General features: G+C 38.3%; 1 protein-coding gene and 1 pseudogene across 6 annotated transcripts; one reads left to right on the top strand and one right to left on the bottom strand.

Moving 5' to 3' along the window:
• Positions 1 to 416: 416 nt before the first annotated feature.
• Positions 417 to 2,638, top strand: LOC143853108 (UPF0481 protein At3g47200-like; annotated as a pseudogene).
• Positions 2,639 to 4,360: 1,722 nt separating this feature from the next.
• Positions 4,361 to 22,747, bottom strand: ALDH22A1 (aldehyde dehydrogenase 22A1). Of its 6 annotated transcripts, none has more exons than XM_077362035.1 (15): positions 22,469 to 22,736; positions 22,338 to 22,381; positions 21,578 to 21,679; positions 20,742 to 20,869; positions 15,320 to 15,442; positions 13,472 to 13,625; positions 10,601 to 10,704; positions 10,342 to 10,420; positions 9,068 to 9,163; positions 8,728 to 8,865; positions 7,789 to 8,004; positions 7,483 to 7,674; positions 5,012 to 5,155; positions 4,706 to 4,909; positions 4,361 to 4,607 (listed from the first exon to the last, which is right to left on the bottom strand). In XM_077362035.1, the coding sequence occupies exons 1-14, from the start codon at positions 22,578 to 22,580 to the stop codon at positions 4,754 to 4,756; spliced, it is 1,788 nt and encodes a 595-aa protein (XP_077218150.1). In that variant the 5' UTR covers positions 22,581 to 22,736; the 3' UTR covers positions 4,361 to 4,607; positions 4,706 to 4,753. The 6 variants fall into 6 exon arrangements, with proteins under 6 accessions (XP_077218150.1, XP_077218149.1, XP_077218148.1 ...); XM_077362034.1 differs by having other exon boundaries at positions 4,361 to 4,581; positions 22,469 to 22,735; XM_077362033.1 differs by having other exon boundaries at positions 4,361 to 4,909.
• Positions 22,748 to 27,904: the final 5,157 nt, after the last annotated feature.

The following is a 27,904-nucleotide window of genomic DNA, read 5'->3' as shown; positions in this document are numbered from 1 at the left end:
CATATGTGTTCCATTGTTGTTAGAAGCTCTGGGCCCACTTACATTTGGAGGTGGGACCATCGATCAAGACTGTCGATCGCTCGCTATCCACGCGGTTTTCTCTATCAACTTCTTGTGTTGAAAATTGTACTGACCCCAGATTTCGGAGAAAAATCCTCCTTGGAAAAAATGTAGTTCGCCCATGAGAGGGAGAGAAGACTAGGACAAGACATTGGATCGCTATTCACGCGGGTTTCTTTATCAACTTCTTGTGTAGAAAATCAAGACATTGGATCGCTATCCATGCCCGGGTTCGTTTATGAACCCAGAATCTCCAAAATCCTCCTTGAGGAGACTAGGAAAAAACGATAAAAGAGGGAAGAAGAAAGGAAAGGAGGAGGAAGAAGAAACGAAGGAGGAAAAACTCAAAAAATCAAATGGCCAATAATTTAGTTGGATGGGTTATGCCCACTCTCCCATCTAACTCTCAGACCCGCCATCTGTGGTAAGCACATCCATGTAATGATCAGGATAGTTGGTTTCTCTTGGGAAATCCAGTCCCACCCTGAACAGATGATGTTATTGGGGAAATTATAAATGGGTCCCACAAAAATAACCCAATTGTCGTCGATGTTGGATCTGGAAGCATGAAACCAGTCAATCATGTGCACACACATGGTGAGAATGATGGAGATGCTAGTGGTACTAGCAGTACACACTTTTTATCTATGGACTAGTATGACTGTGAAGCCCACATTTAGGACTTCATTTACATTTTCTTATATAAAGAACAAGAACAAGAACAAGAAGAATAGAAGGGTGAGAGAGTTTCAAAGGCTATCCGTGAATAGTGAGGCCGATAGACTAGCCAGGAGGGAGTTTCAAGGGCGGGCTTGGAAATTTCGATTTCCCACCACCTTGATTTATTTTGTGTATTTTTCTTTCTTGGTTGCCTTTTACTTGATCATCCTGATCCCTGGGTTGCTTCCAGCTTCTTTCTTTCGTAATATAATTCTTTGCCCCTCAAGAGAGAGAGAGAGAGAGAGAGAGAGGAACGATGGAAAACACAGATAACAATAGAGAACATGTAACAGTAGATATTGATGATGCATGGGTTACTTGCATGAGACAGAAACTTGCAGCGACAAGGAGCGAGCCATCGAGTAAAGAGCAGAGCACCATCTACCGAGTCCCGAAGCACATCTATGAGACTGATGAGAAGGCCTACGAACCCAAAATCATCTCCATCGGGCCGTATCACCATGGAAAGCAATGCCTACAAACCATGGAAGATCACAAATGGCACTATCTAAATGCAATCCTCTCTCAAAACTTGGATCTCAGCTTAGAGAATTACTTAGCAGTGATCAAGGCAACGGAGACACGCATCCGAAGCTGCTACTCTGAAAGCATTGATCACCTCGAGAGCAATGAGTTGGTCCAAATGATGGTGGTGGATGGTTGTTTCATCGTCGAGCTTTTCATCAAGAACAAGGAGGCAATGATCAAGTGGAAGAAGGACATGGAGGAAGGAGACTCCTTCTCTCCTGATCGAAAAAAGGAAGGAGATTCCTTCTTTCCTGATCGAAAAAAGGAAGCCGAAGAAGATCCTATATATGGCACAAATTGGATGATTCCCCTAGTAGTCCATGACATGCTCCTCATAGAGAACCAGGTCCCTTTCTTTGTCTTACAGTCTTTATTCGAACTCATTGACAAATCGAGCACCCCTTCTTCTCTCTTGCAGCTCGCCCTCGATTTCTTTGATCATCTCTTGCCAAGAAACAATGGAAAGCATCCTAAGCATGATGATCCAGGAAAAGTTCTCCATCTCCTACACTTGTTTCATTCCTGTCTCGTGCCAGTTGACAAGAAATCACACAAATTCTGCTGTTACTATTGCTACATGCCCTGTCTTGCCTTCACCAACAGCTCCCCAGCTTCATGGAACAAAAGACTGCCCGCACCACCCAAGTCGATCCCCTCCGCAACGGAGCTCAAAGAGTTGGGAGTCATATTCAAGAAGAAGAAGAAGGGTAGCTTCTTGGATGTAAAATTCAGTAAAGGAGTGATGAAAATCCCGCACCTCTCAATCTATGATTCTACCAATTACCTCTTTTGAAACTTTATTGCATTCGAGCAGTGCTTTCCGATCTCCGGAGCTCACTTCACGAGCTACGCCATCTTGATGGATTGTCTCATCAATACGCCAAACGATGTCGCCGTATTGAAACAGAATAAGATCATTGAACATTGGATGGGTAGTGATAAAGAGGTGGCGCTTCTATTCAACCGGCTGGGGAAGGGGGTCAATTTCGAAAATCGTTACTTCTACTTGTACAAGGATGTGAACAAATATTGCGAGACCAAATGGCACTTCTGGAGGGTAAAGTTGGTGCGTCATTGTTTCAGCAATCCATGTTCGACCATGAAGTCTTTCATGGTAGCCCTTTTTCTTTTCTCTCTCGGCTTCATTTCAGCAATGTATAAAATATTTAAAACCTCGTATCCCCAAGCTGCATTCCCACCAACAAGCTACTAAGTTCTAATCTCATTTGAATCAGTTGATTGTGTAGCTAATTAAGAATAAAATTCTCATGTGATTGCTCTTTGTCCAATTATCCGGTTTCAAGAAATGAATTGATCAATAATTAAGCTTTTCCTAGTCTAGAAGTTTTTAATAGATGGACCCCAAGTTCATGTCAGAATTGTTGTGGTTCCAACCCCACCTGTTCATGGCTAGAGATTTGTAGTAACACTGCAGCTTGACAGGAGAAAAAGTACTCATGGTATTGTTTCATCAATTAGCAAAGACAATAGAATTGAAGAATACCCATTTTTGACATGCATTTCGTTTTAAACTCTTTGCCTTTGGAAGCATGGCATGATAGACTATGGACGTTGTTGCAGGAAGAGACTTTCTTCAAAACCAACTTAAAATATTGACTTTTTAAAAATTACTTAAGGAGAAAAGAGTCTTTAACAACCATATAAGACCTTCTCCGTCTTGTTATATTCCCGCCCTCCTTAGTTCAAATTTCAATAGAATTAGTCAATCGCTTAGCAAAGAACAATTCTCAAGTGATTAGTTCTAATTTCATTTGAATTAATTGATTGTTTTAGCTAAGAAGAATTCTCATGTGATTGCTTCATGTTTGAAGAAATGAATTTATTAGTATACCTTTTGCCAGTCTAGAAGTTCTCTGATCGATGAACCCAAGGGCCCGAACCACCTTTTCAGGGCCAGAGAATTTTAGTAACACTCGTTATGCCCACTGAGATCTTGACAGTGGGCAAATACTGATGGCAGTTGCATCAAGTAGCAGAGTTTGAGGAAATTAACAGAGCTACACTAGATGAAATTAGGATGGAATGGGCATTCTCCCTGTTTTTATGGAAATACTCAAAGTTGAACAAATCTGTTAGCAAGTTTTGTCCATAAAGGACTTTGATGGTTGGACAATCAAACTAGACCGTCCATTAAGTAAACTCCAAATTATAGAAGAATCACATCAATCTTTTCTCACTTCGACCATCTGTTTGCAAACCACCAATCAAATAGTACACCTAATCAGCCACCAAGGGAAACTTTAGATCAGCAAGTGATCCATCCAAACCATTTGCAATTCGCACTAGATCATTAATCAAAAATTATCTGTGCATATGGAATTGTAAATCATGTCATCCTTGTTCAATTACAAAAGTTTAAAAGAACAACAATTCATAAGCTAACCCCCCAAGACCAACCATTATTGATATCCTTTAATATTCCTTGCCGAGTGCATCATATAACTTTTTAATCCTATGCTAAAGCCCAACGCATGCTTGGAACCTAAAATTGTCTGAGAAAAGTTAAGATTTTGACATTGCCAGCTGAAATTTTTCATAAAAACGAAAATAAAGAGAACAACTAATAATCTCATGTTCTCAATCTATAAAACTCTTTCTAGTGCAAATTACTATAGCTGAACTGGACCAGTTCAAAAAGGGCCAGACTCGCTGAAATTTTTCATAAAAACAAAAATAGAGAGAATAACTAATATTCTCAAGTATATCCTACAAAACTCTTTCTAGTGCAAATTACTATAGCTGAACTGGTCTGGTTAATGTTTATCAAAAGGGACCAACTTGCCAATTTTGCACCCATCCATTTTTTCAAATATCAAAAGGCCTGCAATTGAATCTCAGTCCTTGAAGGAATATACCTTATTATGGATTGAAAAAGGACAATAAATAAAAGAAAAGAGAAGAAAAGGAGAGTAAAAAAATTTCTCTGGCAGTAGGCTTAAAACATCTTCTCTATGTTGGTTAATTTTTGTCATTTTTGAGGAACTTATAACCTGGGGAAGATTCAAAGCTATTCCAAGCCTAGCATGACCAATCAAGTAATCAACTTCACCAATTAAGTGGTAAAATGGCTGTACACAATATTTTCAAGATTGTCAAGGCCCAAAACATTAGTTTTACCTGCATTCTAGTAATGCAACTGTGCTACCTTTCTGTAGGTGTGCTAGTGCTGAAGAAAACTGAAACCACATGTGGATACACCTCAGGGGATTGAGTCATGGATATGGGTTGACCCTTGTGGTAGCGGTCCACTACCTGCAAGGATTGCAATGCTTGAGGAGCTAACCCAGCACCAAGAAAGTAGAAGGTATCATGGTATGGAACAAGGAGAACACAATTGATGACCAACAGCTCTTGAAACTAAATTCAGTATACCCACCAACACATTGAACAACTTTGATGAGCCAAGCTGGCCTCGATCATGAACTCATAGGTTCCTCTTCACAGTACTGGCAGGAGAATTCTGCTCAGAAAGGATCTTTAAGACATTAACCAACGCCCGCAGTCGGTCCCACACACTCAAGCCATAGAGAACTTCAACAAGAGACTCCTGAAACTCAAAGCAATTCTCCGCGACAGGGTACTATGGTTGGCCAACAAAAAAAGAAAAAAAAAACAAATAAATAACATCAGTAATTTTCGAGAAATTTTGTTCGTGTTAAAACAAAATTCTCCTGTTACAGACCTGAAGCGGCTTTGGAATCTTGGTTTTGATGTATGGCCACCATCTATCCTCTACAACTGACTTTACGAGACAGCAAGCTCTCAATCCTTCTACGCCAGCAAACCTTCCAAATCCGCTGTGTTTCACACCCCCAAATGGTAGGGACTACATTACCAAAAAGAAGAAAACACACAATGATTATTCAGTGGATAAATGCGTTAAACTAAAAGCAACTATCAAGGATGGTGTGATAATTAGATTTCTATAATATTGACAAATTAGTGTCATGAAGGTACATCTAGTAGGACTCCACCACAAATAGAGAAGTTGCAAGGAAGTTAAGTAAATGTTCAAAACTGCAAGAAAGAGTGAGAGACACCCCCCTCCAAAAAAAAAAAATCCCAATCCAGTGTCAGGAACTTGTCTGTGCTCAATCAGTTCAGTACACATTCTTAACACCCCGCTTACTGTGGAAATAACGGTCACATTAGCTCAAAGGATGTTCAATAATTTACATCAATCGCATGATGGACATTAAGGTATGCAACATAAAATGACTTCCAAGGCCACATAAAATCCCAACATCTCCCATTTGGCCTAAAAGACCAGTTTTCCTCTAACTTAACAAGACCCATATTCATAGTATGCGTTTCAAACACTTTCACTTCAGGATTTCTATTTTTAATAATTGGTGTCGTTGCTTGATTACCACATCAGTGTAATAGGTACCAGTATTTGATTCCACGACCTTTTAATTCTCCATGAACGTTTTCAACCAGTGTAAGAGACTCTAGAATATAGAAGATTGTACCTTTTGGTGTGTGTGTGGGGGGGGGGGGGGGGGGGGGAGGCGTGTGAGTTGAAGAGCAAGAAGCAGAATGCCATTGCAAGTTCTAGTGAGTCGGCTCATGTTGCATGTGTGTTGATGTGGTTGAAGACACTTATGTGATAGATGGGTTTTACAGTTGACAAGCCAATGTAAAAGTTTGTGTGTAGTTAAGATACATTTCATTTCAAAGTTAGTTGTCCAATCAGTGTAGCTGTAGTCTCAAAAACAATGTTCAGCCCCATCCATCACAATGGGCATGGTGCTAGTTGGGAATTATGGACTCTTTCCCCTAGTACACTTCACCAATCCAAGCCAAAAAAATATCTATAATTTGTGGACATGGACACGAGTGTCGCGTGTCGACACGGACACAGCAAACTCCAAAAAGTTAGAAACGGGGGCAGGGCTAAAAGAGAAAGTACATATAATCATGATTTGTGGACACGGATTTGTATGCCGAGTTTCGACACAGATACGAGGTATCTGACATGGCAACCCCTAAAAATCTAAAAATAGTGTCACACGCATACACTTACTTACATATAAAGTTACTGATACTTCTAGCAGTGCACTTAAAAGTGTCTAACGGAATGTCAACACGTGAGGACACGGGTGTCGTGTCGGCAATAAATTCAACATGTCGGCCAAATCATAGAAAAAATATGCTTTCCCTACTTAGGAAATTTCCAATTTAGAAAGATCTTGAATTACACTTAAAAAATATTTTTCACATGTTCCTTTCACATGGCCCAGATTTTGATTTAAACTACTAAAATAATTATATATAACAATGAACCTGGTTGCCATATTTCCAGACAAAAGGAACCTCATAGTCCCACTATGGACGTTCGCATGATGTTTCTATCAGTTTCAGGCATACTTTTGGTTTTCAGTCAACCATCATTGCAGAATTTACTTAACCTACTTGACCATAAACTTCACTTGCATAAGAATGTGTTGGAATTGGTAACCAATATGATGAAAATAGTGGGGGACAAGAAATGAGGAAGATTGAATAAAAAGGAAATAACGAACATGAAAGAAGAAGCCGAGACGTACACGCGTAGTGATCAAAGAGCCACTGTTCTGTTGATAAACCAGATAAATTGCTCCAGATGTTGCTTAAAATCAAAACCCTGTTCTTTCTTTCCAATGGAAAACAACGGAAATGCATTTAGTTGCTACTACTTTCTTCACTTGATTTTGCACAATTCCTAATAAAGACCTTGAAATTTTCCGAGCTGTGTATACACTGTTGTACCATGAAAACCGAAGACAGAAATGTGCATCTATTAATCATTTTGAAAACGTGTGCATTTACAAGATGGCAGACATGAGAAACGCCGACACATACTCTTCAGGCTTGTAAAGGCAATATGTAGTGAATCAAGGGAACAGTGGACCAACTGCAATCAAAACTCAAGGCTAGTTTTGACCATATAATAAGCTTCAAAGTTTTGACCCTATAAAGCCTCAGCTTCTTTGGTACTCTGAAGTCCGGAAAACCCTTGTTCAATTAAACATCAAAAGCAAACTTTCTTTTCATGAGTGAAGAAGCACGGAGAACCATTTGAAATAAATTATATTTGAGGAATAGACGGACCTGAAAAGTAATGAAGAAATGGAGAAACTGTGCAGCCATGCACTAGTATCAAGGACTTACCTGACACATGTAATTTGATGCAAAATCATTGATTGCGGCAACTCCACAATGTAAGCGGGAGGCTATTTCTTTAGCGCGGTGTTGGCTGCCTGAAAACACCGCACAACCGAGCCCATATACTGTGTCATTTGCAAACTTAATAGCCTCTTCATCAGAGCTGAATTTCATTATTGGAATAATTGGTCCAAAGGCCTGTGGAGAGTCAAATCCAACTTTATTAAAGTGCACTTTCATGGAACCATAATATGAATAAGTTTATAGCAATAGAAAGCTACCAATTATTCAAAAAAAAAAATTAGAAACTACCTCTTCTTGCATCAACTTCATCGTGTGGTCGACATTCACTAAAACTGTAGGTGGAAAGTACTGATCAACAGCATCTTCACCCAAGTTGCCAAAGCTTCCTCTACCAACAATTACAGCACCTTTTTCCAAGGCATCATTCACAAGATTTTGAAGCTTGTCAGCATGCCCTTGCAAACATATTGCTCCCATATCATACTTTCCAGCTAGTGGCGGACCCTACATAGGTGATCAGTTAATGAAAATATTTTAATTTTACTCACGAAAATGAATTTAACTATGAAGTCTGCACATCCTATGCAAATATGTGTGAAGTAGGTTGATTAAGATCCTACACAGTTCTACAACCTCCACATACAAACAGTTACAAAGACATGGTTGAAGCAAATTGGAATGGAACCAATCCACTGGTGTGACCAGATTAAGTATTGACTAAACACCCTTATGCAGTTTCATGGGACCAGTGGAGCTGAGAATTCACAATTAAGAGAAGAAAAGTTGATGTGCTCATCGAACGAAATTAGCTTTATGTATTACAAAGCTGCAAAATGAACCTTTGTAAAATGTCAAAAAAAAATGTTGGGCTACCACTTTACAGAAAAACAAATGTTTGAATACAAAACCTAGTAGTTTTACAAGAATAAAGGTTTAGCATCAGAATTTTGGCACGGGATGATTCTCTTTTACTTATCAGCCCTTTTTTTTTAATTATCCCAGGCAATGTAGGGTTCTGTTAAAATTTCAGTGCATGAAAACTTGGAGGTTTGAGGGTTTGTAAAAAAAAGATATTTCATTAAGAATTAGATTACGGCAATAAAAGCATAATTGAAAGAGAACATAAGAATTGGGTTCGCATAACAAACTTGTTTATTTATTTAAAAAATGCAAAACCTAAAACATCAACAGAATCTCCTATAAAATGAGGCAGAATGGAATACTTACAACACAGACAGATTTTACGATTTTGACAACTTGAGCAACAAAAGTTGAATAAATGCCACTATGCACATAAAACCTCTCAGCACCAGCACAGTTCTGCCCACTAGATTGAAGAGCAGCTCTAACTGCTATTTGTGCAACCTACATGACGGAAGAAAATTTGTGAAATTCTACCCACAAGAAAAACAATCAGTGAAATTCTACCAAAAGATGTTTAAGCAAACAGAAAGAAAAAATATATCTTGATCCAAAAGTACTAGAAATTTCAAATATCTCAAGGGCACAGGAATATCCATGACTACTAGGTACTGGTACAAGACTATAGGAAAAGAAAATTTCATACATGAGGCACATCAACATCCTCACACACAATGAATGCATCTTTTCCACCAAGCTCAAGGGTAACCGGTATCAGTGTCTCAGCAGCATTTGCCATGATCTGTGGGATAAGAAAACTAAATGTCAGTGAAAATAATAAAGAAGTATTCACCAACTCAAGAAATCTAATCAATAGCATGTTGATGACGTATAAAATCAACAAGCTACCAAATAATCATATTGGGTAAAAGGGTATCATGCCCCAATATTACATTCCTTTTTTTCTTTCAACAGCCATAGAATGTGTCATTGACCATAGAAAAGAAAAAAGATAGAATTCAGACCCCCTGATATCTTACCATATTACACTAAAGCTTCGCAAATCTCTGAATATGACCAAAACTACCTTAAGAGTAACCAGATGGCATTGCCCCTTTAAATGATTTCTTTAATAGGTCAACCTAATTGACAAATCAACTGAAGGGAGTCGCAGTCATCTCCTGCTAGGTTTTAGCAAGCTCAAAATTTTTTGGTAAGTTTCAATCAATTATCTATAGGATAGAAGCAACTAAGAAAATGTCAATTGACATCAGAATTTTGCCCAATGCGGGTGATCCGGAAAAAAAAAAGTTGCATAAACATCCCTCATTTGCAAAATATTAATTAGTCATTGAAAATTATGAAATGGCCAAAAAAGTTTAATGTTTTCAAAAATATTTCCTAAAGGTCCATAAATACTATACCAAACTTGTTTTGCCGAAAATGCCCTTCAATCAATTCTAAAGTCATTAACCTTTTTGCCTAAAAAATTTTAGTTTGATGCTTTCTCATTTTAAAAATGATCCTACTTTTGTTAGAATAAAAAATAATTCTTTGGGGGGGGGAAAACATGGTGCTTTTAGAGTATTTAAAGGGCAATTTGTAAAACAATAATGTAATGTAGATGAACAAAAGAAGATTTTAGGGCCTAGTTGAAATATTTTTTTTAATATCATGATTCTCTATGACTAATTAGAATATATTTCATAGATTAGGGCTATATAGAGGGCGAGCCTTGGCGCAACAGTAAGGTTGCTCCATTGTGACCTGGTGGTCACGGGTTCAAGTCACGGAAACAGCCTCTCTGCAAAGCAGGGGTAAGGCTGCGTACTTCTAGCCCTCCCCAGACCCCGCAATGGCGGGAGTCTCGTGCACTGGGCCGCCCTTTTTTTAGATTAGGGCTATATAGGTACAAAAAACCCATAAATTATAGAACAAGAGAGACAAAAAAATATCAATTGGAATCAGTCAAAATAGTACCATTTTGCCCACAGCAGGTGATCCAACAAAAATAATTTTGTCAACTGCAGAGACTAGAGCTTCTCCTGTTTCAGCAAATCTAAAGAGGGAAAACACAAGCAATATTAGAGCTAGTAACTATTTTAAATATGGAGCCAAATTTTTTATTTTTTTTCTGAATGATTTAAATATCAAGCCAGTTAACATTTTAAAAAAAAAAAAATAAGCCAGTTAACGTGTTAAACCCACAAACATGAAACTATAAGGTAAAAAAGCATACCCTGTTATTACATGGACCAGATTTTCTGGAGCTTCTACAGCAGCAAGAGCTGCTTGAATGATTCGGATATAGAAGCATCCAGACCAAGTTGCATGTTCTGAAACCTGCATTTGCAAGTGGCAGGGATTTCCTATCAAATTAGAGGCTACTATTCAAAGACATCAGAGAAAACTTTAATATAGTTTGAGAAGTACTTAAATCGATGAGCTATAACAAGGAAAGAATGAAGAGAGGAGAGGAAGAGACTAGTGTTTTTTTTTTGGGTTGGGGTTGGGGGGGATATAGAAGCATCCAGACCAAGTTGCATGTTCTGAAACCTGCATTTGCAAGTGGGAGGGATTTCCTATCAAATTAGAGGCTACTATTCAAAGACATGAGAGAAAACTTTAATATAGTTTGAGAAGTATTTAAATCGATGAGCTATAACAAGGAAAGAATGAAGAGAGGAGAGGAAGAGACTAGTGTTTTTTTTTGGTTCGGGTTGGGGGGGATGAAGTATGAAGTTACAGTGTGTAGCTTTCTCCCATTTATTATTCATAAATCATGATATATAGCCGAAATGATAAAAACACCCTTAATACGTAAAATTCATGAAAATAGTCTATACCAAGTTTCCACCATTCCTTGTAAAGAATATCTCCAAGTCGTTTGTCTGTCATTACGATGGTGAGAATATCTGCCAACTGATTTTCAGAACTGACATAAAGAATGCCTTTTCCAATTTTTTTGACAGGGTATCCCCACCCCTCGTGCACTGGGCCGCCCTTTTTAGGGTATCCCCACGCCAATTTTTAGGGCGGGACTATTCCCTACGAATGCACGCAATCACCCATAAACTACTCCCTTTTCCAATGATAACTGAGAATCAAGGAGAGAGCTTCAAGATGAACTGAACAAGGAGCATGCTATGATACTCGGATACACTAATTTAGATCTGCTCCCAATAAACAAAAGCACTAATTGAGACTATTCAAGGTAATATGTTTTGTCTAATCTGACAGTAGTAATCTGAACACACGGGTGGTCCATGTGAAAATTTAGTTGTGTCTGAACCTGACCCGAATTGATAACAGTTTTTCCTGATGACTTCCTTCTCTCAGACATGATCAAAGTGTATGATGATAAAAAAAATTCCAAATATAAAATTCCAACAATCCAATTTATTGTTTTTTGAATTTCATTGAAACAACCAAAAATAGAGGTGTTGTACGCCCAAAAATAATGTCTATTACGCCCAAAACAGAATCCCCAAAAAATGATGTCAACTCTTCAAACCTCATTCAATTTCTACACAATCACTTTTATAAGATCCCATATGAAAAACGATGAAACCCCCAAAGAGATCAGATCAAAATACTCCAAATCTGATCTTTATTATTTATCAAAAATATTAAAAAAACCAAATCCCTATAAATCACACTGTAACTCAATCAAAATATTGCACAAATAATGTTTAAAATACTTCTTAAGGTCGACCTACTCAAATCTCCATGGAAAGATCAAATCTAATGGATTGTGAGCCATACGGGCTGACGGAGGTGCAATCTAGGCTCCCTTTCACTCGATGCCTTGTTTTGAGGTTTTCTAGAGTGAGGAGTAGTTGTATCTTCTCACCTGACATTATGTAAGGATTTATAAGGAGGGCTCGAGCTCATCAATTTTAGGATTTTTTTGTTTATGAAAAGAGAGAAATCTCTCTTCTTGGTTGCATCTTCCAATTCGTAGATTTAGATTGGAGCCCGAGGCTAGATTTTAATTGTTTTCCTTCAATTAAGCTGTTGTTCTTTTCTTTATTCTCTCTTTTCTTGATTAGGGTTTATTTATTGTTGTTCAAGTGAATTATTTCTACCCTAATCTCATAGTTTCTGCCTTAGATATGTCCTTTGGGCTGTTTTGGGATTTTTACATGCATTATTAGTCATGTGACTAGATTTTTAAATCTGTGGCTCTTTGGATCTGTTCCAACAGTCACCTTGGACTACTTTAGCCTGTAAAACCCTTCCTGAGACTGCATCAAACTTGCATAACATTAACTTTAGGACATGCAACTTGTTAAAGTGTTAGATACAGCAACAATGTACACATACAGATATGGTGTATGATAATTTGAGCAGTATAACTTGGATTTTCATATCTGTTATCTAGATCGACAGTGAAATAATTTATGTGCTTATAATTTGGCAGTGAAATAATTTATATGCTTATAATTTGGCAGTGAAATAATTCTGTACTGACTTGTCAAAACTATGAAATCATGCAGTCTCCCTCTTCAACAAAAGCATTTGAATTAAGAATGGTATAAATATTCATAAATATGCATTTATCAAGAAACTTGCATACCGGTGGCATGCAACTTGGTTAAGATGGGAATTGCTAGAATCCATTGCAAAAGACATTTCACGGCTGGTCTGTCGCATGTCAGACCACCCACCTCGTGAATGGAAACAAAAGCTGTTGTCTTCATTCACGAGGTGGCTGGTCTGACATGCGACAGACCAGCTGCGAAATGCCTTTTGCGATGGACCTTAGCAAATCCCCAAGTTTTACAGATAGAAACACTGTATCAAACATAGTAACCACAGAAAATAGCAACTTCCATGCAGATATAAATAATTCTCTATCAATAATGGAAACCTCATTGAAGAAAACAAAAGACAATTGAAGGAGACGCATACATTGCCCAGTAGCCACAGTTGTCCTAGAAAGTAGAAACTTCATTTCTCAATAGGTATCTACTGGAGTACCACATAGAAATAGTCCAGACAACATATCAAAACACAATAAATAATATCGGCAATCAAAAAAATAATATCAGTCATTTCCATGCTTTTCAATAACTAACACACTTTGTTAAGATGTTTAAAAAGCTACCTTTATTACAACACTGTTTCCTGAGAATACTGCGGCTAGCATGGGATTAAAAATGTTATGGAATGGATAATTCCAAGAAACAATCGCACCAATCACCCCAAGAGGTTGAAATTCAACTTTTGATCTCTTGTGCAGCATAGACCATCCAGAAGACCTAAATATAATTTAAAGAAAAAGAAAGAATCACTTATTTATTCACTCAGATGCAGTTCATGCCATCTACAACAAGAGCTCGTTTGGCTTCTGAGCGCCCTAACAACTGCATAGAGGTTGCAAAGAATACAAGAACCTATAAAAAAGATGAAATTGCAAGGGAAAAATTAAGGTAAGTGAGCATATTAGACAATTTGTACCTGCCAAAATAAAACAAAAAAAAGGAACAGAATGAAGATATTTTTTAACAGATAAGCTGGATTTAACTCATATCCTCATGGTTGCGACATAAAGCACATTCCAGTATATCACACGAAATTGTCTCCAATTAGGAATTCAACAATGCAAACTCAAATGTTTCAATACAACTAGCACAAGTGTCACATTTTCAAATTTTCCAAAGAGAGAATGACAATGTTTTGCATTCGTATGCATCTCAAATTTCGGACCCTAGTTATGTCCAAGACTAGTGGGATATTATACTGAAGCATCAAATTGAAGATTGGAAATTTCACCTCAGAGAGACCATCAAAATCAGAAATTTGATCAACTTAGAACTTAAATGGAGGAAATTTCCCAAACAAGCCGTAGCTTCTCCTAAATGCTACCAGCAATCTCCTCCAACAATGACCCACCATGTAATCCTTGGAGAAGCCCAATAGAACCATGCATTAGAAACTTACAGTTGACTTGGTTTCTTCTCAATGGAACTAATTCATCATTTTTTGCAAAACTCTGCCTACGCGCAAGGGTAGTCCACTAATGCTTCCTTATATTTTGCTCTTTTTTTTCCTTTTCTGACATGGAAAATTTTACCTTTGACCCTTTCCTTTGAATTAGTAAAAATTTACTCATTGTGTTCCATGGTATTTAAGCGAACATGAGAGATCAGGTTATATATAATTTCCATGTAGGGTGTTAGAGAGATTTCAAGAACCTTTTTCATTAATTCTTAAACTCTAAAGAAAAGTCCATCATAATTTTAGTCCACTAAGGATATTGGATCCTATGGTTTTTCATTAAGGATATAATAATTAGCTATCCTAACTGTTGTACTTGTAAAAACAATAATGTTTTCATGAACCCAAACTTTGAGACCACTTGCAGCCCTTGCTTCTTTCAGGTTATCAAAGTAGAAAGTCATGACCTAGATAATCAATTCAAGGGATCATGGCATTCTTGAAGAATGCTTAAATTTCGAAGTCAAAGAAAGCTTGTGACTGTGGAATAAGTAAACCTTAAATATCTTAGGAGTATATGGAAGATCCCCCAAATTGAAGAAGAGAAGAGAATAAACTTTATCTCTCGAAATTTGGTGCCAACTTCCATGGAAGAAGTCCAATTTGAGACATCACCGAAGTATAGGCTCCATAGAGTAAAGCATGTAGGACATGGTAGATCAGCTAGAAACCGTGCCATAGCTGGACTCTTTTTTTTTTCATAACCAGATTACCAAACAATGTACAGGCTCCATTGAGGGCAGCATGTGGGACATGGTTGATCAGCTAAAAACCATACCATGGCGGGACTTCATTCATTTTTTTAATAACCAAAACTTTGGGAAAGATGGAAAGTTTACAATCTAAAAAAGGTTATGGGCTTTAAAATAAATAGTCTGCAAGATCTTGTAAGCAGAGATATCCACAAACATGAAACATGACCTTTAAATGTAGAAGAAAATTACTGAAAGTCAACCTGTATTCAGGCTTTAGCCACCTCTCGCCCTCTGCCAAAAGCCAAGTGATCTTCTCACATGTAGTCATTATCTCTCCCAAAGAAGCATCTACCATTGTCTTTCCAGTATCTCGAGAAGAAGCTCTATTAAACATAAAACATTATTTAGTCTACCAATACAATTATTAAGAAAGATTCTATCACATAATGAAAGATTATAGAATCAGAAATTTTCCAACTTACCAAAAACACCCAATTACAATACATTTCATAGTAAGCTTGGATGTCCCTTGAGGTTTCAAAGTTTGATACACAAGCATCCAACAAGTCTTGTTATCTGGCAACAAGCTTATCTCGAAGAGAGAGAAAAAGCTAATCTAGAAGAGAAGATCACTACCAATTCTGTAAGTGAAGTATTGTGGTTTTACTTGTCCACGATGAAAAAATTGGAAGTGAGGATGATTCAAGTAGAATTTAGTGCTAAAGAAAATGATCAGGAAAAAGTAACTTTGAATAATTGAGGGAAGCCACTCACACTAGATGGTGCACAAATTTACCAACCATACAAGAGAAATGTGGATCGAACGTTGGAGTAAAGATTGTCTCACTATCAGTAAAACTGGAGATACAGCTTGGAGCTAGTGTGAATCCATGTTTCTTCCAACAACTTCATGGTGACCAAAATCTTTTACATTACAGTATGTATGAAACCCAAATTTTATATCTACTTCCGAGGCAGCTCCATTAAGATTCCAAGCAAGATTTTGTTACATTAAATTTTCAATTCATAACTATCTAATATGCGATCTAATAACAAATGTCTAAAGAAAAGCTGCAATTTTTAAAACAGAAAAGAGAAAGTTATCAAGTGTGCAATGTAAGATATCATTCTAAATTATGTTATTTAATTTTGAGCAACTTTCTCTAAAATGGAAGATCAACACTAAGGGGCCGTTTGGATACGCGGATTTTAGAATCCGGGATTTCTTCAAAATTGTAGCTAAGAGACAAGAGAAGAAGCTGATCAGCCATCGTTTTTGACTTGTTTTTTACTTCTCGCCCTTCTTTCCATCAGCAAGAGAGTAGCAGATCCTCCCATATTTCCAGGTTCTAGAAATCTCAGGATGCAGGAGAGATTTTTCAAACCTGAATTTCTCACTTAAAATCCAAGAAACGCTGTCAGGACAGCATACAGCAGCTGGATCATGAACCCTCTTTTACATTGTTTTCAAACTAAAAGCCTGGATTCTAAAATCCGCGTATCCAAACGGCCCCTAAATGAATGTGGGATTTAGAAAAGATCTATATGTAGGTATTAGATGTGTAAATACCACTCAAATATGTATGATTGCAGAGTGTGGTATTAGGCTCAGAAGGAACCTCAAAGATGGAGAAATTGCCAATTTCTCATTTTTGCTTGGTCTTCTCCACGATGAGTCTGATCGTAGAGTGCAGATTGCTGATTCTGGTGGTTTTTCTTTGAGATCTTTTTTCTACGGGTCGAACATGGGCGAATCAAGCCGAGCAAGAATTTAGAAGTTTATTGCCCCGCCAAGGGTAATAGCTTTTGCATGGACAGTCATACACGAGAATAGTTTATTGCCCCATTTTTGCATGGTAATAGTTTATTGCCCCATTTTTGCTTGGGATAGATTACCAAGAGACCTTTTCTTTGGCTACCAAACTAAATTTGGTCAGAGGGCTTCTCTCTCTAGCTGCTAATAAAGATTGGCCCCTCCATCGGTTTGATATTAAAAATGTTCTCCTTCATGGAGATATCCAGGAAGAAGTTTACATGGCCTTACTACCTGGAACTCAGCCTAAAGGAGATAACAAGGTGAGGAGGCTATATCATTCCAAAAAATACAAGGTGTGGCGGGTAAAGAAGGCATTCTATGACTGAAATAGTCACCTCAGGCATGTTTTGACCGGTTCATGTCAAATATAGATCACACAGGCTTCAAGAGAATTTGTTCAATCACTTTGTCCTCAATTGAAGTATGGTAACAACACCACAAGTTTAGTGGTAGATGATATAGTTGTAACAGATGATGATGTTAAGCCTATCTAAAATCTAATGAATTACCTTGGATGTGTCTTTGGCATAAAAGAATTGAGTTCCCCCATACTTCCTAGGAATCAAGGTAGCGAGATCACTGGGGATTCTTGGAAATATGCATCTTCATATCACAAAGGAAATATGCTCTTGATCTGTTGAGAGGCATAGGTAAACATGGGGGTTATTGCACATTCATTGGGGGAGCACTTAGAAAAGGTGTTCTATATGCCAGGAAAGGGCACATGAACGTAGAAGGGTATGCATATGCTAATTGGGCTCGCTTATGTACTAAACGCAGATTTAGTAGCGGTTATTGCATGTTCATTGGGAGGACTTTACTCATCTGGAAAAGCAAGAAACAGGTTACAGTGGCAAAATACAGTGATTGACTCTAGTACAGAGCTATAACTCATGTTATATGCGAGCTTATCTAGATCTAAACGCTTCTAAGAAACATGTGAATGAAAGTTGATGGTCCCATGAAGCTCTATTGTGAAGGGGATGTGTGTGTGTGTGTGTGTGTTGGGGGGGGGGGGGGGGGGGGAGGGGAGGCGCTGTCGGGGTTGTTCACTCTTGAGAAGGGGATGGGCCAACTTTTGAGCTGGAGCATACCTCCCTCGCTCCATGCCATAAATCGAATGATGAAACAAACCTGAAAGAGGGTAGAATCCTCACCAAGAGATGGTTAGGGCTAAGATTTTACAAAATAAGTGGGATCCTTTTGCTATCCCTCTAGGAGTAACAATTTCCATACGATCCCGCCTTTCTTTCGCTATGGAACCGAGAACCACGCCGGCAAAAGATCTCGGAGGCTGGCGGGCATGACCCATAAAATACTGAAACTTAAGAAAACGATGCTCCATATCCCTTTGGCCAAACTGCAATGAAGGAACATATAATCTACTGACTCTCCTGATTGGATACAGAGAGCACAATGATCGATAATCCACATATTATGACTGTGGAAATGGTCCACTGTCTAAGTCTTGTCCAGGAGGGCCATCAAACCAAAAGTAGTTACAGGAGGCAGTGCTGGAATGTCCCAAACTCTGGCTACGGGCAAAGTGATAGGAGAGGAGGCAATTTGGCAATAGAATGATTTGACGTAGAAGACCCCGGATGCGTTCAAGATCCAAACCCTCTTGTCCTTGCCTGATCTTTTAATATATTGAGATTTCAGAATCTGAGTGAGGCTCGCTACTCGTTCAAGCTCCCTATCAAAGAAGTTTCTCCCGAACTCTACCCAATTCTATATTGACTTTACTGTTCAAGACATGTGCGACAACACATGTTACTATGTGTTCAATGTGATTAAGCCATTATGAATGACTTTCTTGCGTATGTGATGGTTTCTAAGTACGTATTTGTGCTTATTCTAGTATTTCCAAAAGTTTCATCTTAAAATTTCATCATTTGAATATGTTTTCATACGTTTCCGTGATTTTACAAGATTTCCACCGAAACCGAAATGTTTCCATTTCCGTGCCGACCGAAACCGAGACTGAAACTGAAATTTAAAAAGTTGGCGACAATCAGGCAGTCTCGCTTCCCGAGGGGGTCGTCCACTCTTGAGAAGGGGATGGGCCAACTTTTGAGCTGGAGCATACCTCCCTCGCTCCATGCCATAAATCGAATGATGAAACAAACCTGAAAGAGGGTAGAATCCTCGCCAAGAGATGGTTAGGGCTAAGATTTTACAAAATAAGTGGGATCCTTTTGCTATCCCTCTAGGAGTAACAATTTCCATACGATCCTGCCTTTCTTTCGCTATGGAACCGAGAACCACGCCGGCAAAAGATCTCGGAGGCTGGCGGGCATGACCCATAAAATATTGAATCTTAAGAAAACGATGCTCCATATCCCTTTGGCCAAACTGCAATGAAGGAACATATAATCTACTGACTCTCCTGATTGGATACAGAGAGCACAATGATCGATAATCCACATATTATGACTTTGGAAATGGTCCATTGTCTAAGTCTTGTCCAGGAGGGCCATCAAACCAAAAGCAGTTACAGGAGGCAGTGCTGGAATGTCCCAAACTCTGGCTACGGGCAAAGTGATAGGAGAGGAGGCAATTTGGCAATAGAATGATTTGACGCAGAAGACCCCGGATGTGTTCAAGATCCAAACCCTCTTGTCCTTGCCTGATCTTTTAATATATTGAGATTTCAGAATCTGAGTGAGGCTCGCTACGTTCAAGCTCCCTATCGAAGAAGTTTCTCCCGAACTCTACCCAATTCTGTATTGACTTTACTGTTCAAGACATGTCGACAACACATGTTACTAGGTGTTCAATGTGATTAAGCCATTACGAATGACTTTCTTGCGTATGTGATGGTTTCTAAGTACGTATTTGTGCTTATTCTAGTATTTCCAAAAGTTTCATCTTAAAATTTCATCATTTGAATATGTTTTCATACGTTTCCGTGATTTTACAAGATTTCCACCGAAACAGAAATGTTTTCATTTCCGTGCCGACCGAAACCGAGACTGAAACTGAAATTTAAAAAGTTGGCGACAATCAGGCAGTCTCGCTTCCGGGAGAAATGTGAATGAAAGTTGATGGTCCCATGAAGCTCTATTGAGATAATAGGGCAGTCATCCATATAACCTCTAGCCATGTGTATCATGAGAGAACGAACGAAACACATCAAGGTTGATTGCCACATTGTGAGAGAAAAGGTTGAGGTTAAGATCATCATTGTTTCTTACGTCAAATCAGTGAACCACCTAGATGACATTCTCACCAATGTTGTTCCCAAAATTCATCTTCATTAGATTCTTGATATTTTGAACATGTTTGACATTCACGTGCCGGCTTGAGGGGGAGTATTGAAAGTCACAGTTTATGTACTCTATGTATGATACAAGGATCTTACAATGTATATCCTTTTCTTTATGTCACTTAAGTTTCACGAACCCTTTCCTTAATATCGGCAAGATAGTCAAGTACAAACCCCATCATAAAACACATGGAAATCAAAGATTCATATGCCACCTTGCAGAAAGCATAAGCTGCTTTTTTGTACTTCAAAATCGAGATCTATGAGGCCAATAACTCTTAAAGCAGCATATAGACACGGGTTAATTGAAGAATTGTACTATGTTATGAGTAAGAACTAGGAATTTAACAATCCTGAGACACCTAGGTAAGTTTGTTGAGGCCAAAAAGCATCTAACTAAGTTTTGGCAGAGTTTTGAGAGAACAAATGTAATAATTAACATATGAGAGATCTTGGAAGATTTCTCAAGTGTTCTCTAATTCATGGGAGGAGTCCTATCATTTAAGGAATGGAGTGTAATGCACCTTACAATTAATCAGTTAAGGTAAATTCTGTTAAATTTCAACAACAATGAGAAGCGTGTGCATAAAATTCTTACTCGCATATAAGTTCTTGATGTTCAATAATATACTTTAAAAGTATCCGCAGAAACAGGCGCCTTTGTTTGAAGCTACTCTTCGCCCATATCTTTTGTGCCTTCCTGGCCTGTGCCACATGCTCCTTAACCTGTCCAAACGTTTCATTTATACTTGTTAGAAAACAAACAAGACACAGATCAAGGAAGAAATCAAACACATTTCTCATGGACAGTAAAACTTTTGAGTATCACGGGAAACAATTTTGAAAGAGAAAAAATGTAGAAGTCCCAAAAATGGAGATTATGCTGGATGTAAGTACCAATTAGTAATATGCCAACATAAAAAAAAATGTTGATTTTAATCTAGTGGATAAGAAGTCTGATTTTCTATCTTAATGAATGCTTTGTTTCACCCGTGATCCTGTTATCAGCGGCATCATAATTACCATTTGTCATCGTACATATAAAGCTATGACTAACAGGAGGTTCTAGTGACATTTTGTTTAAAAGATTTGGGTAGTACATTGGATCCTTGAGCTAAAGGAAACTGTAATTTGATTACAAATGCAATTGAAATCATGATGGACAGAATAAGACAATAAGAAAGAAACAAAAAGAAGAACTAGTTGCTACTGAGCTTGGATGCACAAAAACACCATATTTAATTGGAATGAGAGTATTATTAAAATATCAAACAGAAGATCACTAATACATTCAAGGAGACCCAGCTGACCATAATTCTGTAATGAAGTACACATATCGCAACTGGACTAATATCCCGATTTCAACTGACTGGGGAAAACCACAAATCTCAGAAAACCCAGCTACAATCTAATATCCACACATTCATCACCAACCTCATCGGGAGTCAACGCAGGAAAATATCCCAAGTACTTCATGGTCGCAGGTTCATAACACTGAACTCTATCCGATTGAGCTGGCTTTCCCCTACTTGGTATCTGCCTCGAAATTTAGTAACAAAAGAAAATGATAAGATGCTTCAAAGAGAACCCAAAACATATCAAAAATGCATCCATCCGCTCAAAGAACAATTCTGACTAGATCACATTTAACTGCAAAAGTACAAAGTGCATTACAACAACAGTGCCCACTGAGATCAGGTTCAGATGTTAATTTCCTAAGAGATAATTATGAATTTGTTGAATCACTAATTCACAAAAACGACTAAAAAATGTTCTAAAATATATAAATGGGTTCTGCAGTTCTGCTAAGGTGCATTGCTAAGGTGCATTGGAAACATAATTTTACGCACATTTTGAGAATGTTTTGTTTTCAAGACTTTTTCATTGGAAACATATGTAAAATTATGCTTCCAATGCACCTTAGAGAGTGCCCTAAACAAAACCCTATATAAATCTACACCGAGAACGAATGCAGAAAACCCTAAATAAGAAAAAGAAACCCTAAAAAACCTCTAAAATAAGCAGCATTAGCTGATACTTACATAAACCTCGAAATTATGTTTCCAATGCACCTTAAAGAGTGCCCTAAGGAAAACCCTATATAAATCTTCACCGAGAACGAATGCAGAAACCCTAAATAAGAAAAAGAAACCCTAAAAAACCTCAAAAATAAACAGCATTAGCTGATACTTACATAAATGTAGCTGTTCTCCTTGGTCTGACTCCCATCATCCAACACTGCCATTAAACAAAACTCATATAAACACCCAAAAAAACCCAACAAAAAAATCTAAAAAAAATATCGAGAAGAGAAAATGAGGGTACCATCTGAAGCATCGACATCGATGGAAGGAACATTGGGAGGAATGAGCATGAGTAAGAAGCGACAAATGGCGTAAGCGAATGCGAGAACGATGAGAGGCCACCAGAACGCCATTGTAGAGACAGGGGGGAGAGATTTGAGAAACCCTAAGGTTTTGCAGGATGGGAGATAAAGAGAGGAGGAGAAACCCTAGTGTTTTTTAGATCCCATTTTGTTTGTCTCTTTTGCTTGTTTCGAATTTTTAATACGATGGCTGGAAATGGTAAATTGGAGAGGGAAATGAGGGTAGTTTGTCGGTAAGTACGAGATGGGAGATCTTCAATCCTTTCTTTTAAAAACGGAAATATTATTAAAAAAATGCGAAGTTTTGTATAAATTGTGAATAAAGGGTAGTGATTTGAAAATTATAAAAAAGGTGTTGCCAGGTGAGAGAAGATGGCTTTTAAGACAAATATACCCCTCATGTCTCTTTTTTCCCTCCACCTTTTTCACCTATCCCTATACACTTATTATCTTCTTCTTCCTCAAGGCTTTTCTAACGTAGAAAACTCCATAAGAGGGCTTTGAAGGTTGCCATTTACTTACCACCTTCTTCTTCCTCAAGGCTTCATGGATTGAAGCTTGCCATTGCCATTATAGTTTTGGAAAAAAACTCTATTACCAACGTTTCCAAGCTCCATTGCTAACGTTTCCAAGCTCCATTACCATTGTATTATTGAAAAAAAAAACTCCATTTGCAACGTGATAAAGCTCCATTGCCATTGTACTTTAGGAAAAAAGCCCATTGCCAACGTGATATAGCTCCATTGCCATTGTAGTTTGGAAAAAAATCTTCATTGCTTTATTGGGTGATAAACATAGCTTCAGTTAGGTTTAACATCTTCTCTTCATGTTTTCATGTTTTTTGTGCTTTGGTTTTTTCACCCTCTTTATGAGACTTTTTGTTTTGGTTGCCATATTTATCTTGACCTCTCTCTGTCTCTCTCTATGTATACAATCATGTTTGGTTACATGTTAGAACCTAGTGGTTTCGGGGTATAAAATGTGGTTCCGTAGTGGTTTCGGGGTAGAAAATATGGTTCCCTAGTGGTTATGAGGTATAAAATGTGGTTCTGTAGTGGTTATGGGGTATAAAATAGTGGTTTCGGGGTAGAAAATGTGGTTCGCTAGTGGTTCTGGGGTATAAAATGTGGTTCCCTAGTGGTTCCGAGGTACAAAATTTGGTTCCCTAGTGGTTCCGGGGTAGAAAATGTGGTTCCCACGCCGGGCTTGTACGAGCCGGGTCGACCCGTGGGTCACCCGGATTTTTGCCGTATTTTTTAAGATGTTTTTGAGAAATGTTATCCGCACTACTGTATTTTGATGAGGACACTCCTCACTTTATTAAAAGTACGGTATGGCCCGCACCATAGGATGATCCAAACCATCCATTAGATGGGCCACAGCCTAAATAGGTTGTGCCCCAAAAAGCATTTTCGTAGGTTTATCCTAACCCTCTGATCAGAATGTTAGAGGGTTGATCCTAACCCTCTATAGATCGGAGGGTTAGGATCAACCTATGGAAATGATTTTTGGGACATAACCAATTTAGGCTATGGCCCATCTAATGGACGCTTTGGATCATCCTATGGGGGGGCCATACCGTACTTTTAATTAAATGAAGAGTGCCCTCATCAAAATACAGTAGTGTGGATAACATTTCCCTTGTTTTGTATGGGAATTTGCTAGCCACCTTTGCCTAGGCAACTTCTCGGCTTGTGGCCCATCCTTTGATGCAAAGATTGGTAGAAGTAATATGGGTGCAAAGGTGGCTAGCAAAAACGTAATTGCAAAAAATAGTAATCATTACTTGCAAAAAATAATAATCATTATGGATTTGTGCTGAAGTGCTAAGTTTTAAATGAAAAATTACGAAAAAATGAAAGTAAAGTAGTAAAATTATGAAAAAAATACCAAAAGGATGCATTAACATATGACAATTACCGAACTACAAAGTTCGACTGTCTTCCGTCGGAAGTCTGAACGTTTGTTCGGAAGTCCGAACAAACCTTCGGACTGCCGAATGGAACCAGTATTTTAGTTACGTATACTGGCTTCCATTCGGAAGTCCGAAGTTTTGTTTGGACTTCCAACGGAAGCCAGTAGAATAGGGATAATTCCAAAGATTTTTATTTTCAAATTGAGTAAAAAATCGAAGATAATAGGGATATACATTGTGATCTTAGTGTCATGCGGGCAATCATAAATTGAAGCTTGGTTTTGATGTTTTAGAATCCAAAAATGTAAAGAAAAATGAATTTATCTTGAAAATGGGGAAAACAACAAAATTCAGTTTTAAGCTCAAAATTCATTTTCTTTGCATTTTGTAACACTGCTTCGATAAGTTTATCATGAATAAACCCTCATGATTACCAAACACTGTTGTAAATGGCAACCTTCAAAACTCTTCCATAGAGTTTTCCAAGTTGGAAAAGTCTTGAGGAAGAAGAAGGTGGTAGGTGAGAAGGTAATAAATGCATAGGGATAAGTGCAAAAAGGTTGAGAGAAAAAAGAGGTAGGAGGGGTATATTTGTCCTAAAAGCCATCTTCTTTCACCCGACAACACATTTTTTATAAATTTCAAATCACTACCCTTTATTCACAATTTAGACAAAACTTTGCATTTTTTTAATAATTTTTCCTTTTAAAAATAAAAGTGGCTTTCATAGTTTCATTCCCCACCTCTAAAGAGAGGTCTTCTTGGGAAGTAAAATAATTAGGCAGCTGATAATTGCACCAACTCTCCTTGTCTTTTAGTATTTAATCAGGGGTCAATGGTTACCATAGTTTCCAAAAAAAAGGTTTTTCACTCGTTAAGGTGCAATCATTTTGATAAGTACATTAAGTAAAATACCCTTCCAAAAAAGTGTATGTTACAAACATACATTAAGTAAAAAGAGACAATAATCAGTTAGCACCACCAAGGGTTGGTCTACTTGGTAGCCATGGTTAATGTAAACCAAGTTGATCAGCGTTCAAATCTTGAGTGGCAATGCAAGGATTGGAGAGGTTGTTTATATTAATTAATTGGGCGCTGATATTACCCCTCCCCCACCCCCGACTGCTGGCTAACGTTAAAAGTTAGGATATGTCACTTTCCCACTATTTGACCGGTCTCTCTCTTCACACGCACACAACAAGAACCGATGGTGGGCCCATCTTTACACAACGTAGGCCCCGCCCATACCACTGTAGGATAATCCAAACCGTCCATTTGATGGGCCATAAACGTAAATAGGTTGTGTCCCAAAATATCATTTCCATAGGCAGATTCTAGCCCTCCGATCTAAATAGAAACTACATCTTATACAACCTCTATAGATTGTAGGGTTGTGATCATCCTATGGAAATTATTTTTGGGGCAAAACCTATTTACATTGTGGCCCATCCAATGAATGGTTTGGATCATTCTATGGAGTTGGTCGTAAAGTAACATTAAGGCCCATCCACAACATAGGACAATCCAAGCCGTCCATGGTTTGGATAATCCTATGGAGTTGGTAACATTAAGGCCCAATCATAGGCCCCACCGATTTTTTTTCAAATTGAAGCGTACCGTCCAGAACATAGGATGATCCAAGCCGTCCATGGTTTGGATCCTCCTATGGTGTGGTTCGTACAGTAACATTAAGGCCCAATTTAGGCCCCACCCATATTTTTGAAAATGATGTGTACCGTCCAGACCATAGGATGATCCGAGCCGTCCATTTGATGGGCCATAACGTAAATGGGTTGTGCCCCCCAAAAGGGTTGGCCCATCAAATGAATGGTTTGGATCATCCCGTGGTCGTACAGTAACATTAAGGCCCATCCACAGCATAGGATGATCCAAGCCGTCCATGGTTTGGATCATCCTATGGTGTGGTTCGTACCAATTTAGGCCCCACCCACATTTTTGAAAATGAAGTGTACCGTTCAGACCATAGGATGAACCGAGCCGTCCATTTGATGGGCCACAATGTAAATAGGTTGTGCCTGAAAAATCATTTCTGTTGGATAATCACAACCCTACAATCTATAGAGGTTGCATAAGATGTAGTTTCTATTTAGATCGGAGGGCTAGGATCCACCTATGGAAAAATATTTTGGGACGCAACCTATTTATGTTTATGGCCCATCAAATGGACGGTTTGGATTATCATATGATGTGGTATGGGCGGGGCCTACGTTGTTCAAAGATAGGCCCAACATTCCACCAATGGTTTCTGTTGGGCCCACCAACTGTTCCTGTTGTGTGTGTGTGTGTGTGGAGAGAGAGAGAGAGAGAGAGAGAGAGAGAGAGAGAGAGGTCAAATGGTGGGAATACGTTAATGGCAAAACTACTCCTCCTATTGCATGTGGTATGGTTGCAACTTGCAACTTGAGTCCGCAAATAACCTGGTCAGGTTTAGAAATCATGGGTCTTGGGTTGGGTTGGGTCGGGATTTTAGTTGAGAGGGAAAAAAACGAAACACCGCCCCCCAGAGTAGGACCTAAAAGAGGACCGAACAAATTGTTTCCTGTCACAACATGCCAAGTGACGTAAGAAATCCCTAAGATTTAGGAAGATCGAGGAGAAGTAAATTTTTTTGTACACATGGCATTTTCTCATTACAGGTCCTATGTTCGGTGCTACTCTCGGTCTCCTTATCAATTTCCAAAATGAAAATCCGACTCAGGTAGGCTCGGGTTTATGAATCTTAGGTTTTCTCATAAAAAAATTAGACCTTACCCCACCTGAGATGATTTCTCTGGTAGGGTAGGGTTTTGGAAAGCCCGATCCGTCTGATATGTGTTGCAACCCTAGCATGTGGCATGCATTGATTTGATCGCACCCGATCTATGCAGCAGCACACTTTATTTAAAGTTGGCATCAATCTTAACCACACGTTGGATCATCTACCAGGCCTCCTTATTACGGATTTATGGGTAATTGCTCCTTTCATTTGTTGTTTTAATTATTAGAAGGAGAGCAAATAACAAGCTAAGCTGCATTGATTTCTACCCTACATATTGTATCTCTACAGTGATTAATCGAGTTATTTATTGGGGTCTCTACGCGAGTTTTTGTATGGTGTAAGTCCGTATAATAAAGTATTTTTCAAATAGTATTGTATGGCTTACACCATAGGATGATCCAAGCCGTCTATTTGATGGGCCACAACATAATGGCCCAAAATTATTTCCATAGGATGATCCCAACCCTCCAGTCTATTGAGGTTTCCAAAATATTCAATTCCTCTATAGATCGCAGGGCTAGGATCATCCTACAGAAATGATTTGTTGGGCACTGCCTATTTACGTTGTGGCCCATCAAATGGACGGTTTGGATCATCCTGTGTGTAAGCCATATGGTACTCTGTGAAATTATTGGAGACTATAGGGGCTTACATCATATAAATCATCGTTAACAACAATGA

The sequence above is a fragment of the Tasmannia lanceolata genome, unplaced genomic scaffold (assembly GCF_043159265.1).
Source record: "Tasmannia lanceolata isolate RefF3 unplaced genomic scaffold, GAP_Taslan_0.1 ptg000019l, whole genome shotgun sequence".
Classification (NCBI taxonomy): Eukaryota; Viridiplantae; Streptophyta; class Magnoliopsida; order Canellales; family Winteraceae; genus Tasmannia; species Tasmannia lanceolata.
Note: the sequence above shows the minus strand (reverse complement) of the source record. Positions and strands in the feature narration are given on the sequence as shown.

Excerpts from the sequence above, each read along its gene's own strand:
- ALDH22A1 (XM_077362033.1), bottom strand. The coding sequence starts at position 22,580 with ATGGCGTTCTGGTGGCCTCTCATCGTTCTCGCATTCGCTTACGCCATT. Across the intron at positions 10,705-13,471 it reads GAAACAGTGTTGTAATAAAG|GTTTCAGAACATGCAACTTG; the intron begins GTAGCTTTTTAA and ends TTGCAAATGCAG. Across the intron at positions 9,164-10,341 it reads CACCTGCTGTGGGCAAAATG|ATCATGGCAAATGCTGCTGA; the intron begins GTACTATTTTGA and ends CTTATCCCACAG.